At 40.6% G+C, this 24,226-nt stretch overlaps 2 protein-coding genes across 2 annotated transcripts; one reads left to right on the top strand and one right to left on the bottom strand.

The window, feature by feature from the left end:
• Positions 1-7,048: 7,048 nt before the first annotated feature.
• Positions 7,049-9,198, top strand: prlhr2a (prolactin releasing hormone receptor 2a). Its single transcript, XM_085910335.1, has 2 exons — positions 7,049-7,488; positions 8,562-9,198. The coding sequence occupies exons 1-2, from the start codon at positions 7,049-7,051 to the stop codon at positions 9,196-9,198; spliced, it is 1,077 nt and encodes a 358-aa protein (XP_085766461.1).
• Positions 9,199-9,825: 627 nt separating this feature from the next.
• Positions 9,826-24,081, bottom strand: rab11fip1a (RAB11 family interacting protein 1 (class I) a). The gene is made up of 6 exons (XM_085910150.1): positions 23,348-24,081; positions 17,251-17,675; positions 16,135-16,972; positions 12,132-14,285; positions 11,169-11,268; positions 9,826-11,018 (listed from the first exon to the last, which is right to left on the bottom strand). Exons 1-6 carry the CDS (start codon positions 23,695-23,697, stop codon positions 10,812-10,814), a joined length of 4,074 nt encoding a protein of 1,357 aa, XP_085766276.1. The 5' UTR covers positions 23,698-24,081; the 3' UTR covers positions 9,826-10,811.
• Between the last annotated feature and the right edge of the window lie 145 nt (positions 24,082-24,226).

Below are 24,226 nucleotides of genomic sequence, written 5' to 3'. Positions count from 1 at the left end.
GTCTGTGTGTGTGTGTGTGTGTGTGTGTGTGTGTGTGTGTGTGTGTGTGTGTGTGTGTGTGTGTGTGTGTGTGTGTGTGTGTGTGTGTGTGTGTGTGTGTGTGTAAAATCAAGTTATAATGTGCATTAGGTGGCAGTAAAAGTAAGCATTCCAGCTCCACTTCTATTGGAAAGCAAGGTTGCGCAAAAAATTAATTTCATTTCATAAATAGGGTAATGGGAAAATAATATCAAAAGTAGAATGTGGGTGGAAAATATTTGCAAGCTCTTATTATACCAATAAAATAAGACATTTGTATTATTTATAAGTATTATGAATGCATATATGTACGTAGATATAGCTTGACTGTGTCTATGTTGTCTTCCTTATACAGGACTTTGCTAATGTCTTGGGCTTTGTTTTTCTCAGCAGTTATTTTAGGAGCGATTCCTGACATGTATTTATAACACTACTGATCCCAGTTCCATTTCGTTTTAGTGTACAATTTATTTATTGCTTTTATTTGGCAGTTTTTGCTTTGATTGTTTTGATTTTTCTAGCAAGTAATTTGATCATGCACAACTTTAGGAAGGGCTCAATACATTTCCAAATAGATCGACCTGCCACATTATGATTGCCTCATATCATTATATTCAAAACCATAGTCAATATTCTGCTTGTATTCATTCAGCAACATGCTTATTATTTCATTGTAATTATGTTGTGCAGTGGTGAACACCTGAATGGCATCAACATGAGGAGTTCCATAATATTTTGTGAAAGGCTTTCATTAACATTGTCTGTGTTTTTCCCCTCTAATTACAGATGGCACCATTTTTTTTGCGCGTTTGTAGGTTTACTCGAGTTTTAAAATATGTGACCTGCTTTTGGTATGCCAACATTTTGGTTACGAATGAAAAATTAATATGTGCCACTGCTTTTCCTTTTCTAGAACATTTTGGGGAGGTTGGCCAAAATTAAATTGAGTGCCGATGGGAGAATCAAGCAAGCAACAATTTGGAATAAATCAACTTCTCCAGAAGCATTGGGCCTGGTGACAGGCCGTGTCACGACTTCAATACAAGCAGTTCTGTATGTAGGAACATGACATTAAACAGCACTGCCATCATCTGGACAATCCATGCACATCAATCTGTAAATATTTGTTAACAAGGGTTGAGGCCTGAATCGTACGTTAAAACGTTTCTTCTGTCAGGTGTTAGGTGTGTGTGTGTGTGTGTGTGTGTTTCTGGTTTTACTCGTGCTTTTTGTGTGGAGGCTGAATTTTTAGACTAGACTGTCTGGGACCAGTCTACTTTTCTCACCCTTTTTGACAACTGACTTTTTGCCTTTTTACCTATTTTATCTTTTACTTAAATTAACAACTAATAAACAATTACATTTTGAAAAAATATAAATCATGTATCATTTGGGTAGTATTAGGTAATCGACTCTCATTCATTTTTAGAAGGTAGCATTTTAAAAGGTAGGGAATAAAAGTACAGCAAACTAGAAAACACTCTTAGATCAAAAAATGTTTTGGAGCAATTTGTCTATAACTATTTGAATTTGATTCTTCACGTTTTATCTTTCAGTACTAGAATTACGGAGAGTCAGAAAAACAATAGAAAACGGCACAATTACTCTTTTGCAAGCACTGTTATCAAATGATAATCTATTGAGTTGTGCTCCACTTGATTCTTGCTCACAAGCTGTCAGGACAACAACATTATGCTCCGCAGCCTCATCATGAAACACGAAAAGCTTCTTCTAACCAACGTCCCATTGCGCATCATCCTACTAGATAGATGTCTTGGCAAGGCAATCATTAGCTGTCGAGCCTGCATGGTGCAGTGAGGGAAAATAGAAGAAGCAAACATCGCTGTGATACATTTTGCTTCGAACTCTTTCCTTGAATTTGTAAACCAAAGCATGTACATTGTTGAAAATAGTTTGCTCACACAGTTTGACAGCCGTAACAGGCACTATATTTTTTTTGTCACCTGGACTTTGTATATCAACACAAGTACATATCTTTCATTGTATTTCATCATCTTTTTTTTCAATCAATACATTTTGCCAGTCACTTTTCAGAACCTCCTCCGAAGTATTTCGACAATGCAGGTCAACTGGGGCCGTGATGTCACTGTCAACTACTGTAAGTCTTTCTCAAGCATCGTGGCAAGTACGTCACTGCACAACTCTCATGTCCTGGTGTTCTAGTGTTGTTCAATTATTTCTTAGTGTTTAGGCTAAGCCACACTCCAATTGTGATCAAATGGTAATTCCACATAATCAGTCACAGAGTTGGATTTCACTCTGCTTGGCTAATCAGGTACTTTTTACTTGTCTACGTGAAATAATCTGTCTGTGTTCTCCAGTGGTTGTCTGAACAAAAGTGCAATCAATCAATAGCTGTAAAATGGACAATGGCACAGCTTCCATCCATGCAGCAGGTCACTGATTGGGACTTTTTTTTTTTTATGTTGAATCCATGGTTGTGCTGCCTGCTCCAGCTGTTAAAATCAGTCAGGTCTGCTGCCTCTCCTCCTTTCAGCAATTTTTCTTACATTTGCCTCGAAACCCATTCATATTTTACATAATATATAAAATACCATGATACCATTATTTTAGAGAACTCTCCCAAAACTGGTAAATTCATCTGTTGGTAACTTGAAGCATAACAGTTAAATGCTGCTTCACCATGTTCACCACTTCATATATCACCATCAAAACTTGTTTTCACTAGCTGCCAAGGTGAGATTTAACAAGTGTAATTTTTGAAAATTTCAATATATATATATATATATATATATATATATATGTAGTCTAGTAATTTTCAAATTGCTCAAAATAATTTCATCTCTGAAAGGGGGGGCACTGCAAAAATCGTTTAAGAACCACTGATATAGTCAATTAAAATAACATGCAATTTTGTTGGCTAGAAAGATCAGGTAATCTTCAATTGCAGTAAATGCATATAGCACAGCCCCTCCCACCCATATACAATGCTTTTATCCACTAACTTTAATATTCTTCGAATTCGAAGCCTCCATCACGTTTTCCGTTATTTCTGATAGAGCGGTGGCAAATGGACATTTAATGGAAGCAGTATGTTCTTTCTTTTCATTTCCGTGACCTTTGAGTATCACCGAGCACAATCAGCGTCCACAGTCATTCAAAGTTGAAGCCATTAGACACTGGCGTCTGTAACGTTTTGGAGCATGAACACATGCTGTACATTGTGTAGTTGATCCTTGCTCATATTACAGTTTGTTTGTTCAGGTGCAATAAGCTGTTTTTTCTTAGTTTGTGATGAAAAAGACAAACCAGACAAACAACCCTTCCCATTTATAAAAACAAGGAATCACTTCATGATCGTAACGTGGGAATATGGGAATATAGGAATATATATATATCTCTCTCTCTATAGATAGATAGATAGATAGATAGATAGATAGATAGATAGATAGATAGATAGAGAGAGAGAGAGAGAGAGAGAGATAAACACACACCCATACATAATAGTATATATAGCATTTTAATTTTTTAAGCTTCACTGTATTTAAAATATTGTAAATGATTTAGATTCAAAAAATCCTTTTGTGTCAATACTTATTAGAAAATAAAGGAGTTGGTCAGTAGTCTACTTTAACCAGATCGGTAACAGCTCCTGCCAACATGACTCCAAGCAGTTGCATGTGAGCAGGACAGCTACCCGACTTAACTTCAAATGAAAATGACCATGACAGAGACACGATGCCAACGCACTTCCCGCTGTGAGGATAATATCAGGATTCCCCAGACCAGACTGGATCGATTGTCAACGAGCCCTCTTACATCAGCAAAGCCCGGGGCCGCTTTTGGAGTGAAACATCTTGTCCACAAGGCTCACAAAACATTCGGACATCACTTCCCGTCTCATCCTTATCAGACAACCCTCAGTTGCTTGTGCAAACGTGTTTGACTAAAATGAATGATTACTCCTCAAACAGGAGAGCCACGTCCAACATTCATTCAAGCAGCGGGGTGACCATCTGGGCAGGTGTTCAACACATTAGCTGTTTGTATGACATGAGCACTCACTTCATTCTGTTTCACTCTTTCTTGTTTCTTTGTGCTGTTCTACTTTCTCTTCCAATGGCACAAATAATCTATGTGATGCTATATTGTGTATTTTGAAAAAAAAATGTGTAATATATTTTTACAGTGGTACAATATCCATTAGAAAACTTGCCAGGAAAAAATAACGTTGTAGCTGTTGATCAGGTGCAGCAGAATCAAGTGAGGGGAATTATGTAGATTCTTCATGTCAAATGTTGAACATAATCGTTCAAGCAAAACCCAAACGAATCAATTTGGCATAAATTTGCCACACTCATGCAGGTGTTGTTTCCTTGGCAACATGGGTCAAAGGGTTCTCAAACAAAGAAATAATTCAAAGGAACTGTCAGTCCAACAATTGCTACATCGCTGTGGAAATATTCGAAATATTCATTCATAATAAATGAACCAAATGAACTATACTGCACTTTTTGTACAATAAAATGCATCTCAAAGTGCTTTAGCTAGTTCAAATCAATCCTCTTCCTGACATTGGTCCACATTTATACAACCAGTTTCAAAACAACGATGCTTGTCACTGAATGTGAAATATCTTTTTTATTGCTATGACAACAGCTGCTGCACTGTTAAAGCCATCACTTAAATCATTTCACTTCACACCATATTAAAAATATTATAATAAAAACAGCTTACATTCACAGTTTATATGAATTATTTTACATTCACAAAATATTGGACTACATTCCAATATTACTTCAACAGGTATACTAATAACACATCGTGTTAATGCAATTAGCAAGTCCTAGCATACATGTAAAGGTTATAAAAACATCAGCATCGTTTCCAAATAAAAGCGTCACAGAATTATGCATTGATAACATCCATTTATTTGAACATGACTCGAATGCAAGCCTTGCAACAGCGTCTGACAGTGATTGCATTGCTTTTGTTTGTTTTTTCTTTTTCACTGATGTGGACATTTTGTAATTCATTCTTCATGTTCAAAGGAAAAGGATGTACCTCATATTGCACTTTGAGGTATTTTTTTTATTTTTGTTTCTTCTTGCAGGAATTTGTCAAGACAAAAAATACACAGTGGGATTTTAGGATCGCTTACTAAAACGTGTATTGAAATGGCTTTCTATGTTCTGCTGTTTTTGTTTTGTGTTTTCTAAACTGAACAGAATTTGTCTGAACTGAAGTGGATACAATTCAGGTCCACAATTTCTCAAATTGGAGCGCTGTGTCCATGTCTAATATCAAAAAATGCATGTTCATACATTTTCAACATAAAATGCATCATTTCAAGTATGAAAGTATCAAAACAAATATCATTTTTTCCTCATTACATGATAGATTTGTTCTTTAAACGCAATCCCAACTGCTGTAATACCATAAAACATGACGTCATATAAAATAATCACTATTCGGACATAAACGAAAAGCGGCAAATGCAATTTCAACAGGACAGAGTGTGCCTGGGCTGAGTGAACGCGAGGTTGCATCGATCACTGGGAAGCGTGCGAGAGGCGCACGCGCGCGCGCACGCACGCACGCTCCACGCTCGACCTCCATCCGCACCACCACCGATCCTCTGCCTCTTATAACCGGGGACCTCAATGCTCCGTGCACGGCTACCAACACAAGGTAGGAACGGGCTTGATAACGATTTGGGGGTTAAGTGTCGATGCGTTGAGTATGTTTTCTACAAAAATCGTAAAAACTATCTGTCCGACTTCTTTTTCCATGTTTTTTTTTTCCATTTCTGAGTGTGAGGTATTTCATAAGACAAATAAATAGATGTACGTTATGTTAGAGCTGTTTAACAAAAAGGTTTTTAGTAAGTAATGCAATAAAGTGCAAATAAGTATTGAGATAATAATAATAATGTGGTTATCAATTAATTTAAATAACAAGATAATATCAATCAGACATACAACTATAACAGATTTATGATGTATATTCAATGTTATTATTATGCCGAAGCTCTTTAATCAAACTATTTATATAATGAAATAGGTCTGTAATTATTGTTACCCGTTAGCTTTTACGGTATCATTCCTTTATGAATTACTTTTTAAATGTTCATTTCTTTACAAAATGGAAACATCAAGAGATCACCAAAATTGAGCAGTAAATGACTTCTTTTTGCTGGATGGTCACTTCTAAGAACAGGTGGCAGATTTACTGTAAATTCAGCTTGTGAATAATGGAGCAATGTAAAGTGCATTTAATTTCAAATTTCTTGCATTTCATTTTAGTCAGGATTAAGAGGACATTTCAATATTAAGCCAACGTTCAACTTTGTAAATTCTTTGTGTATTCCATTGTGTATTTCCCTAGTGCCATTGTAGGGCCGTGCTCTGAAAAGTATATCATATCTATATATATATATATATATATATATAGATATATATATATATATATATATATATATATATATATATATATATATATATATATATATATATATATATATATATAAGCACACAAACATTACAATCTGCCGTTGTAATTAATCTGCAGTCAAGCCCTTATTTTTAGCCTCGCGCTGTTGCTGTAGTGGGACCACGGCAAACGTGCTTGGACTGTACCGGCGCTGTTGTGTTAAATCCCACGGCGCCTTAGTAAGTGATCAGTGGTAACAAGCCAGCGATTCGGTTCATGACATTCAAGCGTTTCCATGCACTGAGCTTCAATTCTCACTCGACAGCTTCTCATCTGTCAACCAACATTGTTGTTCAGTTGTGACAATTACTCAGGCAATGATGCTACATGATATCTCGGGAGTCAGAGCACTTGATGATGACCAATCAGACCCTTCTACTACTCAATCTACAGAAACGAAATATTGCCACCATGCATCATTTCGTGTCATTGACGTTTGTGACATCTCCGCAGATAACATGGACTGAGCAATTATGTTTTCTTGTACATTTATATTTCAACGTGCAGTAATCACAGGCTTGACCCCCCCCCCCCAGGGTGACATCTGCCAATTGGGATGGCGGACCCAGAACTCACATCCCCATCGCCCGTGACCCATCGCTTGAATGACACAGGTGGGATCTTTGAAGTGTCATTCCAGAACGTTTCCTCGGAGCGCAAAACACAATTTGAAGGTGTGGAGCTGTTGCAGTCCTTCAAGCTGCTCATCATACCCTGCTACACTCTGGTGGCCCTGGTGGGCGTCGTGGGGAACTACCTATTACTTTACGTTATCTGCTGCACTCGCAAGATGCACAACATCACCAACTTCTTCATCGGGAACTTGGCCTTCTCCGACATGCTCATGTGCGCCACTTGCATCCCCTTCACGCTGGCCTATGCCCTCAACCCACACGGGTGGGTTTTTGGCCGCTTCATGTGCTACCTGGTCTATCTCATCCAGCCGGTGACAGTGTACGTGTCAGTTTTCACCCTCACTGCCATCGGGGTGGATAGGTGAGTCATACAGTAAATCTGGTGGGTGACATGTGCGCGCGCATCAATCATCAAGATGCAGGGGAAATGAGAGCCTCTCATCTTAGAGATAGCCAATCATCTTATTTTAGTATAGAAGTAAATAAAAGGTTACCCCAGTGCATAATTTCACACAAAATGCTGCACCATGGGAAGGGGAATTGCTCAAAATTGCCGTGGCACATTCTAGCGGTGAAAAATTGTATAATGCTGCAACCAAATAAACAGTTTACTGATTTTGGATGTGGGGGGGGAAAAGAAATGACCCCTCACTGACAAAAACATGGAGCAATGTTACCTTACCTTTGTTCTTAGCTACTCTGAGTGCTCTAATGCAGTGGCTCTCAATCCTCTTACACTGAGTACAAATACAGAAAAACAGAAGCTACAATGATCATAATAAAAATACAGCTGTGTTGCCGTGTTCATAAGAAAAGACAGGGCTTTTATTCATAATTAATATTATGTAATATTGTTGTATGGATTGTAAAGCGCCGCAAAATGATGCATCTGATATTCCACTTTCATTCTAGTTGTTCTCAATGTTTTCCAAGAATATAAAACAGGTTTATTTAAACAATTATTCACTTCAACAGTATTGTATTCCTTGATAGGTAGCGGGAGACCAATACTATATAATTTATATTAGATAACTGTGAACGTGGCAAATTACAAATCTAGACTGTGAGATGGAATAGGCTCCAGCACTCCCATGTAAGGATAAAGCAGTTCAGAAGATGAAGGAATCAATGAAGTGTCACACACCACTGATGAAATCGACCTGCCTGTGGTGGGTGAAAAATCAAAGTCTGGCCCTGATGCATTATTTGGAGTAAATAAATACTTTTCAGAGCAATTAAGTAAAATTACACAAAAGCAACTGATCATTTCTAATGTGCCGCAGCACAGCAGTTGTTGAATCAAATCCATTTGTGAATCATTTCAGCTAGAAAACCCGCATAAATTCAAGGGTGGGCTGTTCACCCTGTATTCCATTCTATTCTTTTGTATTCTGTTGAATCAACCAAGGCTTCTTCTTCTTCTCACCCCGACAGATTCTACGCAACAGTGCATCCTCTAAAGAAGCGCATCTCAATCTTGGCATGCACCTACTTGCTATGTGCTATCTGGCTGCTGTCCTGTGCTCTGGTGGCTCCTGCTGTGGCTCACACCTACCATGTGGAGTTCCAAACCGAAGGCTTCACCATCTGTGAGGAATTCTGGATGGGTCAGGAGGGCGCGCGTCTGGCCTACGCGTACGGCACTCTCTTCATCACCTACGTGCTGCCTCTGTCTGCCCTCAGCATCTCTTACCTGTGGATCAGCGTCAAACTGAGGAACTGCGTGGTTCCGGGCTACCACACTCGAAGCCAGGCTGAGGCTCAGCGCCTGCGTAAGCGCAAGACCTTCCGCCTGGTGAGCCTGGTGGTGGCCGCGTTTGGCATCTGCTGGATGCCCATCAGCGTCTTTAACGTGTTGCGTGACATTGACATTGATCTGATTGATAAGCGCTACTTCCTGCTCATTCAGTTGCTGTGTCACCTGTGCGCCATGAGCTCATCTTGCTGTAACCCATTCCTCTACGCTTGGCTCCATGGCCGCTTTCGTGCCGAGCTGCGCAAAATGATGGTGTGCCACCGACGTATTGGCATTGCCGCCAACAATGGCGCCACCGCCAGTGTTGTGCTGTGAAAAACGCTTCTGAAATGATTGAAGTAAGGGATCACTGTGACAAAGAAGTGGATTTAACTTTTCGGTTCTCATGTACAAAAGCTGTGTTGATAACTGAGTAATTTACTTGCAACATTCAGTAACTTTTCAAAAACTGCTAGCGTGTTAAAGCCAAAAATCAACCCCAAAATGTTCTTTTAATAATACGTTTTGTACAACCCAAATAGTCGAAACACTGTTCTGATATTTTGTTTGTGGACTACGAATTAAAGAGGCAAAATCCACCTGTTTTTAATTCATACAGGGGTTAGCCTGAGATGGATAAAAACAGGTCAATTTAGCTGCTTAAATCATATTCCACATATGCAATATGAATCAGAATGCTGTTTTTAGACTCATGGGGACAAATTCAACATATTGTTAAGACATTTTGGGGTTGACTTCCCCTTGAAAGGCATCTTGCAATTTTAAATCCCGGTAAAAGTCAGATATGAGTGGAACTGAACGGAATACAGTTGCCAGAACTGTGACGGGCACCTCACATTGACTTGTGAGGTGCCCGTCCAAAAGTGAGGATCTTTTTATTGCACCTTTACTGAAGAAATTGGTGGTAGGAAAACAAAATCTGTATATGCGTGTAAAGAAAATTGGTTCGATGAAAGCGTATTTCCTTCAAATAAAAACCAGTTTGCTTTTGGACAAAATTGAGTGTCTTTATTTAAAATAAAACCACCGTTCATTTACCTCTTTGTTATATATGTCGACAGGCGCGTTAATGGAAGTACAATCCATGAGGCATCTTGAGGACATTTTCAGTGCTCAGCCCACAGGAAGAAGAGAGGTAGCCAATAATGAGTTCCTTAACTATAAGTCACAAAAGGCTTTGCAAAAATGTCTCTACATTCATGTTGGAAATATTGCTAGAATTTCTGCAAAGGCAATCACAAATAAGGTACTTATCACAGACTTGCTGGAAGAACACAACCTTGTGAGTCTAATATTGTGTTATTTTGGCGGATTCTCAAACAACACTGCAATGTTGCACTAACCATCACCTCATAGGACACAGGCAATTGCAAATAAGGCAACATTATCTGCTTGATTTGTGCTGGTTTTCTCAAGTTAATGAAAGGCATCTGTACAGAAGGCAAAGCAGCTGATAAGAAGGGAAAATACCTCAGTAGAGGGAAAATTTGTCGATGAGGTACTAATTTATAAATAATTGTTTGGGGGTGATCGATGCATAAAATGTATCTACATTGTGAGGCTAAACATGTGGAATGATTGTGTCATATCAACATTTTGTGTACAATGGAACAAAAAAAAAAAAACTATGATATTAAATTAAGCACATACCACATGAAGAAATGGAAATAAATCACGACATTTCAAACCAAGTACCGTTGAAGTTCAAACAAATTAATTCATTGACTTAAATAGGTTTTACCTGCTTGTTTATCAACCAGACGCTATTTCTAGCATTCTGAAAGAAACCTAAATATTACTCCACAAAGTGCATATGCCTTAAGACATCCAAAAGGATGTGTCTTAGTACAGTGTGAGACACGCACGCACAAGCAAAAGTTTTACTGGGCCATTATGCACACCGGTCTCTTCTTTCCTTTGTGGTTACCTCATGCTGGGTTGGTAGTTGTCTTCAGAGCATGCAAGATGGTAGGCTTCTCCTCAATGACACGCACCAGCAGGTTGTCTATGTACTCTTCCAGCTCACTGATTTTGGAATCTTTTTTGGACAGATCGGCTTGTTGCCTCACCACCAGGGTGATCAACTCTTCATGGGTCAGCTGAGTGAATGGTCCGCTGTCAACCATGCCCGCCACCTGGGTTAAGTACAATATGGTAAGAAGTTGTCCTTTGGGGAAAATTTGACAAGGAATCAAAAGGTGACTAGATTCCAAAGTCTGGGGGAAATCATATAGTGACTGTGAAGTTAGTTATCCAGAGTGTCATTGCGTTTTATATAGCCCTACCTTTTTTGGGGCGCCGCTTTGAGCATGCATGTCCTTCAGTGAGTAAGTGCTGGTGGGATGCGGACTCTCATGAGAGTGCATAGGCTTCACTGGATGAGGCCTGTAAGGAAATGCATATTCTTTTTTATATTATGCTCCACGAAGCAATGAAACCAGGGGTGTCAAACATTTTTTTCGCGGGCCGCAATGTAGTCATAGCTTCTTTCGGATGGCCATTATGACTGTCAACCCAAATAAATGTACGAGCACCTCGTATTATCTACAGTAAAAGCTGCAAAACAAACTGACAAATAACTCGTTTTCAAACATTCAGTCATTATTTAGACATGATTTAAACAAGCAAATGGCATGGCCACCAGAACTGACACTTTTTCCATGCCCAGAACTTTTTACATGCCCGCTTGCTTTTTTTAATGTTTAATATTGAAATTTGTTATTGTTGTTATTGTAAAGTTCTGCTGTTTTTTCAGTGGGGCCTTTTTGCCTTCACTGCAAGCATGAATTAATAAAGTCAAGTCAAGTCATGTCAAATCAGACAAGTAAAAACTGGTCAAATATGTAAAAAAAAAAAAAAAAAAAAAAAAAAAAAAGATATTAAAAGTGAAGACAATTTGCAATTCTAGTGATGACACGAATATGATGCACAATTATTCTTCGCGGGCCACATAAGATGATGTGACGGGCCGTATCTGGCCCCCGGGCCTTGAGTTTGACACTTGTGTAATAGACAAACACTGAACCATGTTTGTAGTAAACTGTTCTCGTCAAGTCGTGAGTCATGAGTTATGCAACATTTCAATAGTTGAGTCTTTGTTCAAGGGTCTAATCATGTTCAAATTCGTCCAAGCCTTAATTCACCAAGAAAACCAACAACCCCAACCAAGGTAAAACCAAAGACCAGAGAGTTCTTTATCCAGATAGCAACTGTCCCAAATGCAAAGTCATCATTCTTTTAAATCTCACCTGGATAGCGTGGAGGCAAGGCCGTCTCCATTGCTAATCTGAGGACTGACAATCACAGATTCAGAGGGTGGCATCAATGCTTTCTTTGGCTTCTTTCTCACAGACAATACTTGAGCTTGTGAGGACGGTTCCTCTATGACAACAGGTAGGGGCTCTGAAAAAGGTAACGACGACGATTCTGCAAAAGGATCACTGCCAACTGGATCTTCTCCATTGAGAAAATGCACTTGTGCCTTCCCATCAGCTGGATGCCTTTGTGTGATGGATTCAATGACAACGTTGTTAGTTTCTTCTTCGTCCGAAGGTTCTTGCTGAAATTTAGAAGCCTTCAGAGAGTTACTTCTCGAAGGAGGCGATGATATTCGTCTCAATGAATTTTGTCTTTGGAAAACCAGGCTGCTTTGACTGTCCGCATCTTCCCATTTGTTTTTCTCATAGCCATTCAAACTTGCGAAGGGGTCCCCTGTTTTCCCCTCACTGAAAATTTGATCAAGATCTTCTGCTGTCAATCCAAGGTTTTCAGAGTTTTGTTCCCTCTGTGCTACCCTGTCCGATGTTCTGGGTGGTTTTTCTGGTATGTTTTGGTCGTGGCTACTCATTTGCATCTCAGTAATATCTGTAGAATAATGTTGTTCTGCTGGCTCTTTCATGGAAGGCCTTTGCCTTGGTCTAGCAGTGGGAACTTGTATGTCAGAGGTCTCTGAAGGGTTTGTTTGGTCAGCAGCTTGCTTGAGTGGTGGAAGAGGTGCAGCTACTTTTTTTGATGACCGATGTTTTCGTTCCTGGTGTTGTGTTTGTAAATGCCCAAGAGAAGTACCGTCCTCTGGAAATGAAGATCCATCCTTCTCTGGGTCTTCGGGGCCATCCACACTCATTTCTGGGCCTATCAGTTCTGGTGTACTGTCTATACGTCTTTGATTTACCTCAGCAATGATATGATCCCATCGAGTGTGCCCCTTCACTCCATGCCTCTTCAGAGGATACAGTGTTTCATAATCAGGAAGTGGGAGAGATAGTGGTTTTTCTTGCTGAGATCCATCTGTGTGCACCTCTCGAGTTCCTCCAGTCTGGGCTTCATATATTGGATACAAGGGTGGCAAGGGGGCTCTTCCTGTCTTATCAGCCATTGTGGATGATGATGCCACGTCGTCTACACTGTAAGAAAGGGAGCCAGCCGAACTTTCCAAAGGAGAACCAGGTGGGCTTCTGCTGGGGGAACCTGGCGGGCTTCTACTGGGGGAACCAGGCGGGCTTCTACTTGGGGAACCTGGCGGGCTTCCACTGGGGAAACCAAGTGGCCTTCTACTGGGGAAACCAGGCGGGCTTCTGCTGGGGGAACCGGGTGGACTTCGAATCGGATAACCAAGTGGCCTTCTACTGGGGGAACCAGGCGGGCTTCTACTGGGGGAACCGAGCGGGCTTCTACTGGGGGAACCGAGCGGGCTTCTACTGGGGGAACCGAGTGGGCTTCTACTGGTTGAGCCAGGTAGGCCTATGCTGGGGGAACCAGACGGGCTTTTATTTAGGTATCCAAACGGCCTTCTAGTGGGGGAACCAGGTGGGCTTCTAGTGGGGGAACCCGGTGGGCTTCTACTGGGGGAACCAAGCGGGCTTCTACTGGGGGAACCAAGCGGGCTTCTACTGGGGAAACCAAGAGGGCTTCTACTGGGAGACCCAAGAGGGCTTTTACTGGGGGAACCAGGCGGGCTCCAACTGGGATATCCGAGGGGCCTTCTACTGGGGGAAACTGGCGGGCTTCTGCTGGGGGAACCAGGCGGATTTCTACTGGGATAATCAAGCGGCCTTGTACTGGGGGAACCTGGCGGGCTTCTACTGGGGGAACCAGACGGACTTCTGGAGAAGGAACCAGGTGGATCTCTATACGAGGAATCAGGCAGACCTCTGTACGAGGAAGTTGAACCCAGCGGATTTTTGCGCAGGGAACCAGACGGACTTTCCCTGAATCTCAGGGGAGCCAAGGATGAATGAAGGTTGGAGAAAGTATCGGGGAACTCATATGGTACACTAGAGAGAGGGGATTCAGAGGCGCCTGGGGAAGTCCACTGCTTTTCTGCAGGAACACTGGGGGTTTGAGACTCAGAATATTCCAACGGCAGGTGTTCAGAAGATTCAGATTCCAGAGAATGGCTCAATCTGCCAAGATGTAGGAAAAAAGGCCTACAAATAAGTGAAACCATCAAATAACCCAAAATCCGGTCCTATCAGTGTACAAGCCCGTCACCAAATTAGCTCGTAGCTGCCTGATTGCGACATTTTTGACAAAAATACATTGCCAAACGTTGTGTGACTCCTGTCATTGTTTTATAAAACCACAGTTAATACGTTTCCTTAAACCACTGAGCATACTTATGAACTGTAATCATTAAAAGCCCTTTCAATCTTTGCAAAAAGACATCAGTTAACATCCATAGAGAACCAACAGAAACAGAAACAATACCTGCTCGAGGCTTCTATTTTAAGTAATGCAATTGTTTGGTGTAAGGGGTCTTTACTGCCTTTCAGCATTCTTAAATACTTTTAAATTGAATTGTAAAGCATGGCCCAAACTCAGTTAATTTCAACGGAATAAATGAATCAAAATCTCTCTTTGCACCACAATCTAACATCTAATACAAAACCACAATTCATTGACAAAAAAATGTGCAGTTTGCTCACCATGATGACCCAAAGCCAACAAAACTTGCCACCAAGATCCAAAAGGAAAGCAAAAACGTAAGAAAGGAGGAAAAAGAAAACCACACACACTCAAAACGTTGACATTACAAGTCAGACTGCGGCAAACTCTACAAGCTATTTCTGCAACCTGTTCCACAACATCTTCACAAAAACTAACACGCCCATTTCCTCCTCATACAGCAGCTCAGTCTGGCTAAACAGGTCTGTCGACTGCTGGCGAGAATACTAATAGTCGTCCAAGAGGGGTCCAGTGTGAGAGTCAAATATGTCAAATATACAATTCATTTAAATATATAAATATGTCTCTTTTGTTGGTGAAAAGAATATGGGAAGAATGTTAGACATTTTCATTAGCAACTTGACAGGTGACTGCCATCTTTTGGGAAGAAAAAAAAACCCAACATGGAATGAGCACTTCAATGCCTCTAAAAAAAAAAAGATTAATGTTGTACTGTCCACACTGCTCTTCTCACTAATACAGTTCAATTTTCACTATTTATGTAGAGTTTTTAGGGAAAGCGAAACATCATACTAATTTTAATGTATTGATTTCCAGAACCGGTTGTAAGTTCAGCCCGTACAAGCTTACTGGCGACTATTTTTAACTCATACTCGTCAGCCAATTGGCCAAGAAGGGTAGTGCAGAAAATGAAACACTCAAGGAGTTGTAATTGTTCCTCTTATGTGAAGGTGTTTTTTGCCCACATTTTCTCAGGGCGTTCTCAAACAAAAACACTCCCCAGAAAGGCAATCTTTGTCTAACACAAAAATACTTAATTTTGCAAGAGCCCATCATCCAATTTTCAAAATTCTTGGCACGTTGCACTCAGGTTGAAGTGGCCTTTCCAGCCAGACTCAGTCAGCATTTTGATAGATAGACAGATTTTGATAGATAGTCATTTTGGGGAAAATTTAGCCATGAGTTAAAAGACATAACAGCAAATTAAATTAATTTAAAAGAAAAAGAAGAATATGCCCACAAGCAACATCAAAATCAAACTTTCTGAGAGTCTTGAGCAGGGATCACCTTTGGGAAAATGAACATTATTTTGGGTGCTGATTAATGCGAAGGGTTCCTGGGACCTTAGAGTCACCTGTTTTCTCATTTGTTTACTGTTATTATTATCTAATTTTCAGATTTTCTTTTCACATAAAACAATTTCATGTAGAAGGCTCTCTGTGATAACAATGGCTGCCTTTCATGATGATCTTTCACATCGGGGTCCCCTGCTCTTGAGACTCTTTAGCAACTTGATTTTCTCATAGAAAACCCCTTTTGATCATAAAAACAAAAGAGAAGGCCTACCTTGGTTTAACTGTGGACACTCTGGCGTTACGATTTAGGAAGAGCATGGCAGACGAGCTTTGTGGGTTAAGGCTGGATTTCTGCTCATCGGATGGACTTTCATTGCTGTTAAGTTGAGTTGTAGAGTTGAGTGAAATATTCTCAAATGAGTTTGTGGCCTCGAACACTTGTTGATCTCTTGTGTCATAGTGAGGCGCTTGTGCGGTCACTTCATCTTCAGAGTGCTGTGGTGTCTCCTCCTTTTTGTCCTCCTTCTTTCTTGCGAGTCCAAACAGGGATGAGAGCCGTTCGCTCATGGAAGCCTCCTCGTGACTTTTCTGCTCTTCTTTTATTTTTAGCTCCTCCATTCTGAGGCGCTCCTCATTCTCTATTTCTTGCAGCCTTCTGCGTTCTTCTTCTTCCTCTCTCTGTTTTTCCCTCCGCTCTTCCTCCTCAAGAACGCGCCTGTTTCTCTCATATTCGTCTGCCTTTCTCTGATTTTCTTCCTCCAGCCATCTCCTTTGTCTCTCCGCTTCCTCCTCTTCACGCTGCCGTTGTTCCATCATAAGCCTATCTCGACTCTCGGACCCAAAGAAAGGCACGTGGTTGTCTGGCATGACACTGGCGTTCTGTTGATGTACATTTTCCATCGAACCTTGGCCAGAGCTGCTAAGACTGACAGTCGAGCCGGTCCTGGCCTCTGGCTCTGCTGCATACACCTGGGTGCTGTTAATGCCAGGGTTGTTTACATCACTGTGGCTGTGCTTAGAGCGGCTTAGGAAGGACAATGGACCTAGAGACCCCTTGCTGTCAGAGCTTCCACTCCGCTTGTGTCCAAGGAATTTGAATTTCTTCTTGACTATGGAAGAAGACAAAACGACATGAGGTGATTGCTTAGATGAAGTACATTATTTGAATTGCACTAGTGCCCCTTTAACACTGAGTGGTACCTACTCACAGTTTACAAATCAGCGTAACCAGATACTACTCAGTACTATTTCTACTAACTGGAAAGCCTGAATATCTAAGCGTGCTGATACGATATGAGGGAAGAAAACCACAAATAGTCACTGTTTGGTCAGTGTTATGCTCCACAGACTCAACTTGTGCTGCCCTCATGGGTTCACCTTCACCTACCTTCAGGGGTTTCGACATTGATGCCAGATGAGCGGCTGCCGCTAAGAGATGAGCTCCTCCCAGGAAGACTGCCTAGGGTCGACATGGACTGTGAGGTGTTACGCTGCAAGTTGGATTTTGGTGCAAAGATGTTCTTAAGCTTGGACTTTTTTTTCTCCCCTGCAGTTCGATTGGAGGCGAGTGAATCGCGGTCTCCCTCGCTGTCAGTCAGGACTTGGCTCATAGCCGAGCCAGAGTCAGAGAAGCTGTCTTTTTTCTTCAAGCGGACTTTGTCTTTCAACTTGGACATGCGGGAACGAGGCTTGTCCTTCACAGAAAGGTCCACCATACTAGCTGACATGTTGTTCCTCATGAAGGTGATGCCAAGCAGTACGTCGCCTCGCAGCTTGTCTGATTTTCCACTCTTGTCCACCAATGGAAACCAACTGAAGATGACAGAGAGGAGGTGAATGAGAACTTTAAAATATATATCCCAAACTACAATTTTACAACCTTGTTATTATGTAACACTCAAAAAAGGGAGCCATTAGATGGGTACGTGTGTGAGTTAGGCACATACAGCGCAAGTCAAAGCTGAGTATGTAAAAAAAATAAAATAAAATACTGTCAATGTGTCAAAACAAATTTTCAAAACCCTTGCACTGGATCTCAATCAACAAGTTGTGCCCGGTTAGTCTGCCTGGTTCTGCGACTTACCGTATACTCGGGTCAAACTTGCATATTGTTAGGATTAAAGCTCGGACTGGCACACTAATTGCGATGACAGCAGCGATCGAGTTCAGGTTGGATTCTTAAATTCAGTTTCTAAGGCAGGTGTTTTTCTCTTTAATCTGAAATGGCTTAACTAGAATCGTGAGGCATTGCGGCCAAAGATAGAAAGAAGAATTGTTTTTTCAACATCTGAACAACACAGAGTTTCCTATTAGTTGGAGTAAGGCAGTGTGTGCTTGGAAAACATTTCCAAACACACCCACTATTGGGAAACAGATTTAGTGTTTAGTCAGTGTTTATTCTTGGTGTTTTTTTTTTTTTTTTTACAATTTTCTCCCCAAATTGCAATAATGAACTAGTAAGAACACAAAACTACTCATGGGAGTGTCTCATTTTCAAATACGAGCGGCATTATTATCATCATCCAGCCATCAACTGAAGCACTTGTCCTCACGAGGGTCAAGGGTGTGTGGAGCCTATCCCAGCTGACTTTGGGCAGTAGGTAGGGTACACGCTAAACTGGTTGCCGGGCTATTGCAGGGCACACGTGAAGACAAACAAGCATTCACACTCACAATCACACCTACGGACAATTCACAGTGCCAACATACCATGCATGTCTTTGGAATGCCAGAGAACAACGCAGTACGCAGAATAAACCCTCGCAAGCGCGGGGAGAACATGCAAACTCCCCACATAGGAAGGCAAGAGCAATATCTGAATCCCGCACCTCTGATCTGTGAGGTACCACTGTTAGTATTATTAGTAGTAGTATTAGAAGTATTGTTAGTATTATTATTATTGTTGTTGTTGTAGTCTGATGTTGACTCAATTATGTCAACAAAAAAAAATCAATGAGAGCAATTAGCCTGAAGGGGATTATTTAAAACAGATGCCATTATTGACACCAGCGCAAATATCCAGCCATGATTTTTAATTTTTTACCCATCTGTGAACAGATGAATTGGGACTTTTCAGCTGTAATTGATATATCCAATGAAGGCATCGTGATCTGATGCGAGAAGCAAAACTGACACAAATACAACCCGCACTCATCCGATTCTTTGCGACAGTGGTTGAGACTGAAAGGCGTGTATATTACTATTATTATCATTATTGTCTGAAGGAATAGGAAGGAGTGTTCTTAACCTAATTATATCAAATAAAATAAGGTCCAAACAATCAATAACACAAATTCGTCTCCACTTCTGTTGGTACAACTGAAGCACTTCTACAAATTTGTTTGGCAATATTGTCATGACATTATGGATAATGGTTAATCCTTGACTAATGAAAAGCAAAAACACTTTCTTTCACTTAAACAAGATGGTGCGTTCTCACTCTAGTCATTTTGTTACCCTTTAACATGATCATTGGAAGTTTATGTAGCGTTATCTGCAGTTGACGGGGAGTTTACTGCCCCATTCGTCAATTTACTGTCTGGCAGACCTCTAGTGGAGCTCTTGTAAAGAAAACAGCTTGGGACAAGCTTGGGAATGAATCAACATTCCTCTAAGTAATGTCATGAAGGTTACACTAATTTGAGCCGTCTTTCATCTTCCACAGTGGACCAGGCCAAGTCAAACAAGGCTGCTTGACGTGGCACACAACTATAAACGGCACTTGATATGGAATACAGAAAACAAAATGTGCCTTTAAAGAAATGTTTGAGTGCCACAAAGTAGGGCAGGAGGACAGAAAAATCTCGACTATTTTGATTGAAATTGTGAACACAAATAATAAAACAGCTACTAAAACAAACTTATCAACATAGTGAAGGAATATAAGAATTTGATCTTGAAATAGTTCATTAGACATCTTGTGCATGAGAGTATGAAACTGCCGAGTGTGTGACAGTGGGAACAAAACAAAATATGTGGTTGGTGCGAGGACGTCTGCGTTCCAGAACAAAAAGATCATCCAGGAGCAGCAACAAGGACGACCCACAGGGCCATCTGATCGATAACAACAATTGGTGACCCTATATGGAAAACTACAACCAGGAGGAGCGAGCAAGTTATTCGGCAGGAGAAGAAAGACCAATGAGAGCAAGCTAAAGTTAACTGCAGTTTACACATAGCCAATAGAATAATGATAGAATGCCTTTGCTGATGTGCCATTTGCATATTGTGTAGTATAACTAATGGCTGGGCAACTCGGATGTAGAGTACGTCTGCTGGTGGCAACAGAGGCGTACAGAGGTGTATTGAGAGGGACCCGAGACCCAGGTGATGTATTAGATTTGTGTGTTAGGAATAAATCCACTCGTGTGTGAAAATGCCGGCTTCCTGATACCTTTCTATTGCAGAACGAGCGCGCATATTGTTGGATGAGTGGCAGTTGGGTAAAGTCACAAATTGGAGTCAGATTAGTAACTCGAGTTCATGTTAAATTAGAAATAAATTCCAACAATAGCCTCGAGACCATTTGTCACTGCATGTTGAACATGTTCTTTACTCACTTCTCTTTTCTCATGTGACATTCAAGCCTCATGGATTTTCATTCTTAGGCAATCTGCACGTCAAAATAGTTTCTTCTGATCAAAAGTGTGATGCATGAAAAGTCATGTCCTAATCAGATCAATATTTGTAGTGTCCATAAAAAAAGTGCATCCGAACATAATTTCAATCAATATTTGGTGTATTCTTATCTTGTACCTGCCAATATAATCTGCCTGGTTTATTTGAATGTACGGCGCCATATTGAGAACAGATCTTTTAGCCAGCACTTGCTATTGAGTGATGCTCGCCTATATTTTTGTCAGAGATTTCTCAGCTTCAAGCCGTGACTGAGGTCTTAGCGACATGGCCTGAAAATCACAGCATGCTCCGAATAGAATCGCTTCACTGCAAACAATTTTATAATGGAAGCATTCTGAATGGCTTATTGAAATGTGAAACGTGATTATATTTACTCTTTTGTTTTTTGGCTTCTTTTCATATAAATTTAGCCTTTTCTTTTACATAATTAAATCAATTCAATATATAGAAAATACAGTCCCTTAGCAAAGCTAAATTGATTTTGGAAAAGTAACTAATAAATAAGTACTTTTTAGACTTATTGCAATGGTCTCAAAAGTCAGTACTCTGTAGAGTAGCAGTGTTGCTACTATAAACAAATCATTATGGCTGATGCAAGTCATAACTTGTGGGTAAAAAAAATAAAAAAACTACCCCAAAACTTAGCTCCTCAACTGTACTGTATATGCGGGCAAATTCTGTCAAGCTTATCAGAAAACTGCCTGCTGTTACTTTCAGACATCTTGTTTGCGTCAAAATGTCACCATGATGTTTCTTCGGTTGGTTTAAAGAGACAATGAATTGTTACCTCAGCTGACTGACTGGGTGTTCTGTTCATCAACACGCAACGCAGTACCTACCTACCTACCCAGCCATGCTCCTCAAGCATGCGCTCACTGATCCTGCAAATCAGGTTCCATCTGATAAACACTAAAATTATTTTATTTTGATGCCAAATAATGAGCATTTATTTTTACAGCGCCTTCTCTCCAACTACATGAAACGTGTATTTGTATTATTGTTGCACGTTATAATGTTTGTTTTGAAACATACAGGCAGTGTCGTGGCTATGAGTAGCGACTAATTTGGGATGTTTATTTCGAAAGCTGAATAAATTGAAGTAAGACCAGAATTAATGATTTGATTGGAAATGTGCCTAGTTTTTCCACTAGAACTAAAAATCACATCGAAGAACCAGAATCTGAATTGTGCAAATTCAAACAATGCCCAACACTATAATATTTGGTGAGTATGAAGTAATCTAGTTTTTGATGCTTTTGTTATGTAATCTGATAAATATTGATTGTGAAATGCTAAACACTATGTTTAGCATCTTTTGTAATAATGGTATTAATCCCCAAACTTGTGAAATGCCTCTCTCTCTCTGCCAAGCCACGTATCGCTAGATTTAAATGTTGTACAATATTAAGTAATGGAATAGCACCATTAAGAGATGGATTAGGTAACAAAGCTCGAAACTCACCACCCACCACAGCCTGGACGGCATTTACATCTACAAAACAACCCGCATTAATGGTCGACCCATTTGCACTCCCATAAGTGCACAAGACTCAAAACCAAAACAACACTCAAGTGTATCAAAACCATATTGCACAACAAAAACATGAAATCTTACATTCAGTTTTAGTTAACCTGATCTGAGCCTCCTCCCTTGATAATATGAGGATAATCTTCTCGATTGCTTCACTGACAATCATTGAAAAATGCTAAATTTGGAGTGCTTGCATTCATGCAAAACAGACTTAATTGCTCAGTAGGGATGAGGTCTTGATATTCATTTTTATGTAATGTTATCATGAAAACAAAATCGATTATCAGAGCGATTTGTCATTCTTCACATGAGCACGTAAGCCGACTCCAGTTAGCCTCAAGCTGGTTGTTCCTCAAAAAAAAAGTGGAGCATTCAAGAAGAGAGGAACAATTCAACTATGAACATAATAGGTCTTATGAAACCAAAAGACGAAGATATGAGTGCAGTAATCAAGATAACAAACCAAATGATTTACAAATGGTCATTCCAAAATGAAGACAATACCGCTGGGAGTGGCTATTGTGTGTGTGTGTGTGTGTGTGTGTGTGTGTGTGTGTGTGTGTGTGTGTGTGTGTGTGTGTGTGTGTGTGTGTGTGTGTGTGTGTGTGTGCGCATGCGTGCGTGCATGTGTGTTACACCCAAACTTCATTTAAGCACCATTGTCATCCAAAGTCATCCAAGACATGAGGGTGTGAGCACACACACCATAGACGTAATGGCTCAGAGGAATGTGCAAAGCTACCAGCAGCAATGTGAGACATTGATTTCAGGGTGGGTCTGCGACACATCATCTCGACTTGCCACACATTGAGCAAATGATGAGAAAGGTCAGAAATAAGAGCAAGTCATAACAATAATGAATAAGAAGGTTTTGGATGTGTTTCACATGTAGAGTTACCAAAAAGCATTCACACAATAAAAAGTCTCATTACTGGCTGTAAACTTGACCAAGTTACAGGTTACCAAAAAAATTACACATAATGTACATCAGTTTTCTATAGGTCATTTGGGTCACAAGTGAGCTGCAACTTATCACAGCTGGCTTTGGGTGAGAGGAAAGGTACACCTTGGACGGGTCAACAGCCAACCTAATGGGCCATTTGGACTCTTTAATGACGCTAATATTTTGTAATGTGGCAATGGCAAGTAAATAATAGTAGCCATAAATGTCAGATTTATTTAATGCATTTATTTTTCTCCTTTTAGACTGATTAACTTTAAATCATTTTTTTAACAGTTGAGTTTTGCATACATCTTTGTGTAACTTCAAACCTCATCACCTTAAAGTGTGTGAATAAAAATGAAGAGCGCTTACTCTGGTTTTTGGCGAGCCTTGTTTTCGTGCAGCTCCACTAAGTTGACCACAGCTTGGCCCAGGAACTTGTCGAGCCCGGCCTGGACTCGGTGCATGACGATGATGTACAGTGTGCAGCGATCGACGTTACCCGGGTGGAAGAGCGGCAGGCTGAATGAAGCCTCCTCTTTCCACATCGGGGCCATACTCTTCTCCGCAACCGCGGTGGAAAATTTGTCTTTGGCCACCTGGATGATGGCATAGGCGTCGTTGGTGCCATTCTTCCCCTTGGGGCGAAGGTGCCGAGCCTGGTGCACCGTTACCTGCACACTGGTGGGGAACGCCTGCTGGCTTTGATCAACCAGAGACATCGCCGCAGTCAAAAGATCCGTGGCCCAAAGCTTTCCGATAGGGTTAACCAAGCAAGACTTGCGGTGGTGCTGCTGGTGCTGCTAACCTTCAACGTCCTATTAGTGGAGGTTTAGAGTTACCGAGTTGGGCTTCGGTTAAGGAAGCTCAGGTTCGCACGTCCCCCCTCTTCCTCGTAACACTACATTTAAGACTCGGGTAGGGTATCAGACGATGGAATCAAACAAAAGCAAACTGTGTCATTAGATATTTGAAATCGATTTCAATTGAATATACATACAACTCTGTTAAATATTGCGTTGCAGAAAGTTAAAAGCCTTACTTCCTTGATTTTCCTGATTCCTATTGACGCTCTACATGCGGACAATCGATTGGTTAGATATGGCTGTCAATATTAAATGCCCTTCGCTGATTGGACTGAAAAGACGAGGGGCGTGGTGATTTAGTTAACTGTTAACCAAAGAGATAAGCCGCTGCTCGGGACACTTTGCATATACTCAGCCAAGTAGAAAAAGGAACGTGTCACTGATG

This window comes from Syngnathus leptorhynchus, chromosome 4 (genome assembly GCF_054491065.1).
Source record: "Syngnathus leptorhynchus isolate UIUO chromosome 4, UIUO_Slep, whole genome shotgun sequence".
NCBI lineage: Eukaryota > Metazoa > Chordata > Actinopteri > Syngnathiformes > Syngnathidae > Syngnathus > Syngnathus leptorhynchus.
This window is presented reverse-complemented; position numbering and strand designations above follow the sequence as displayed.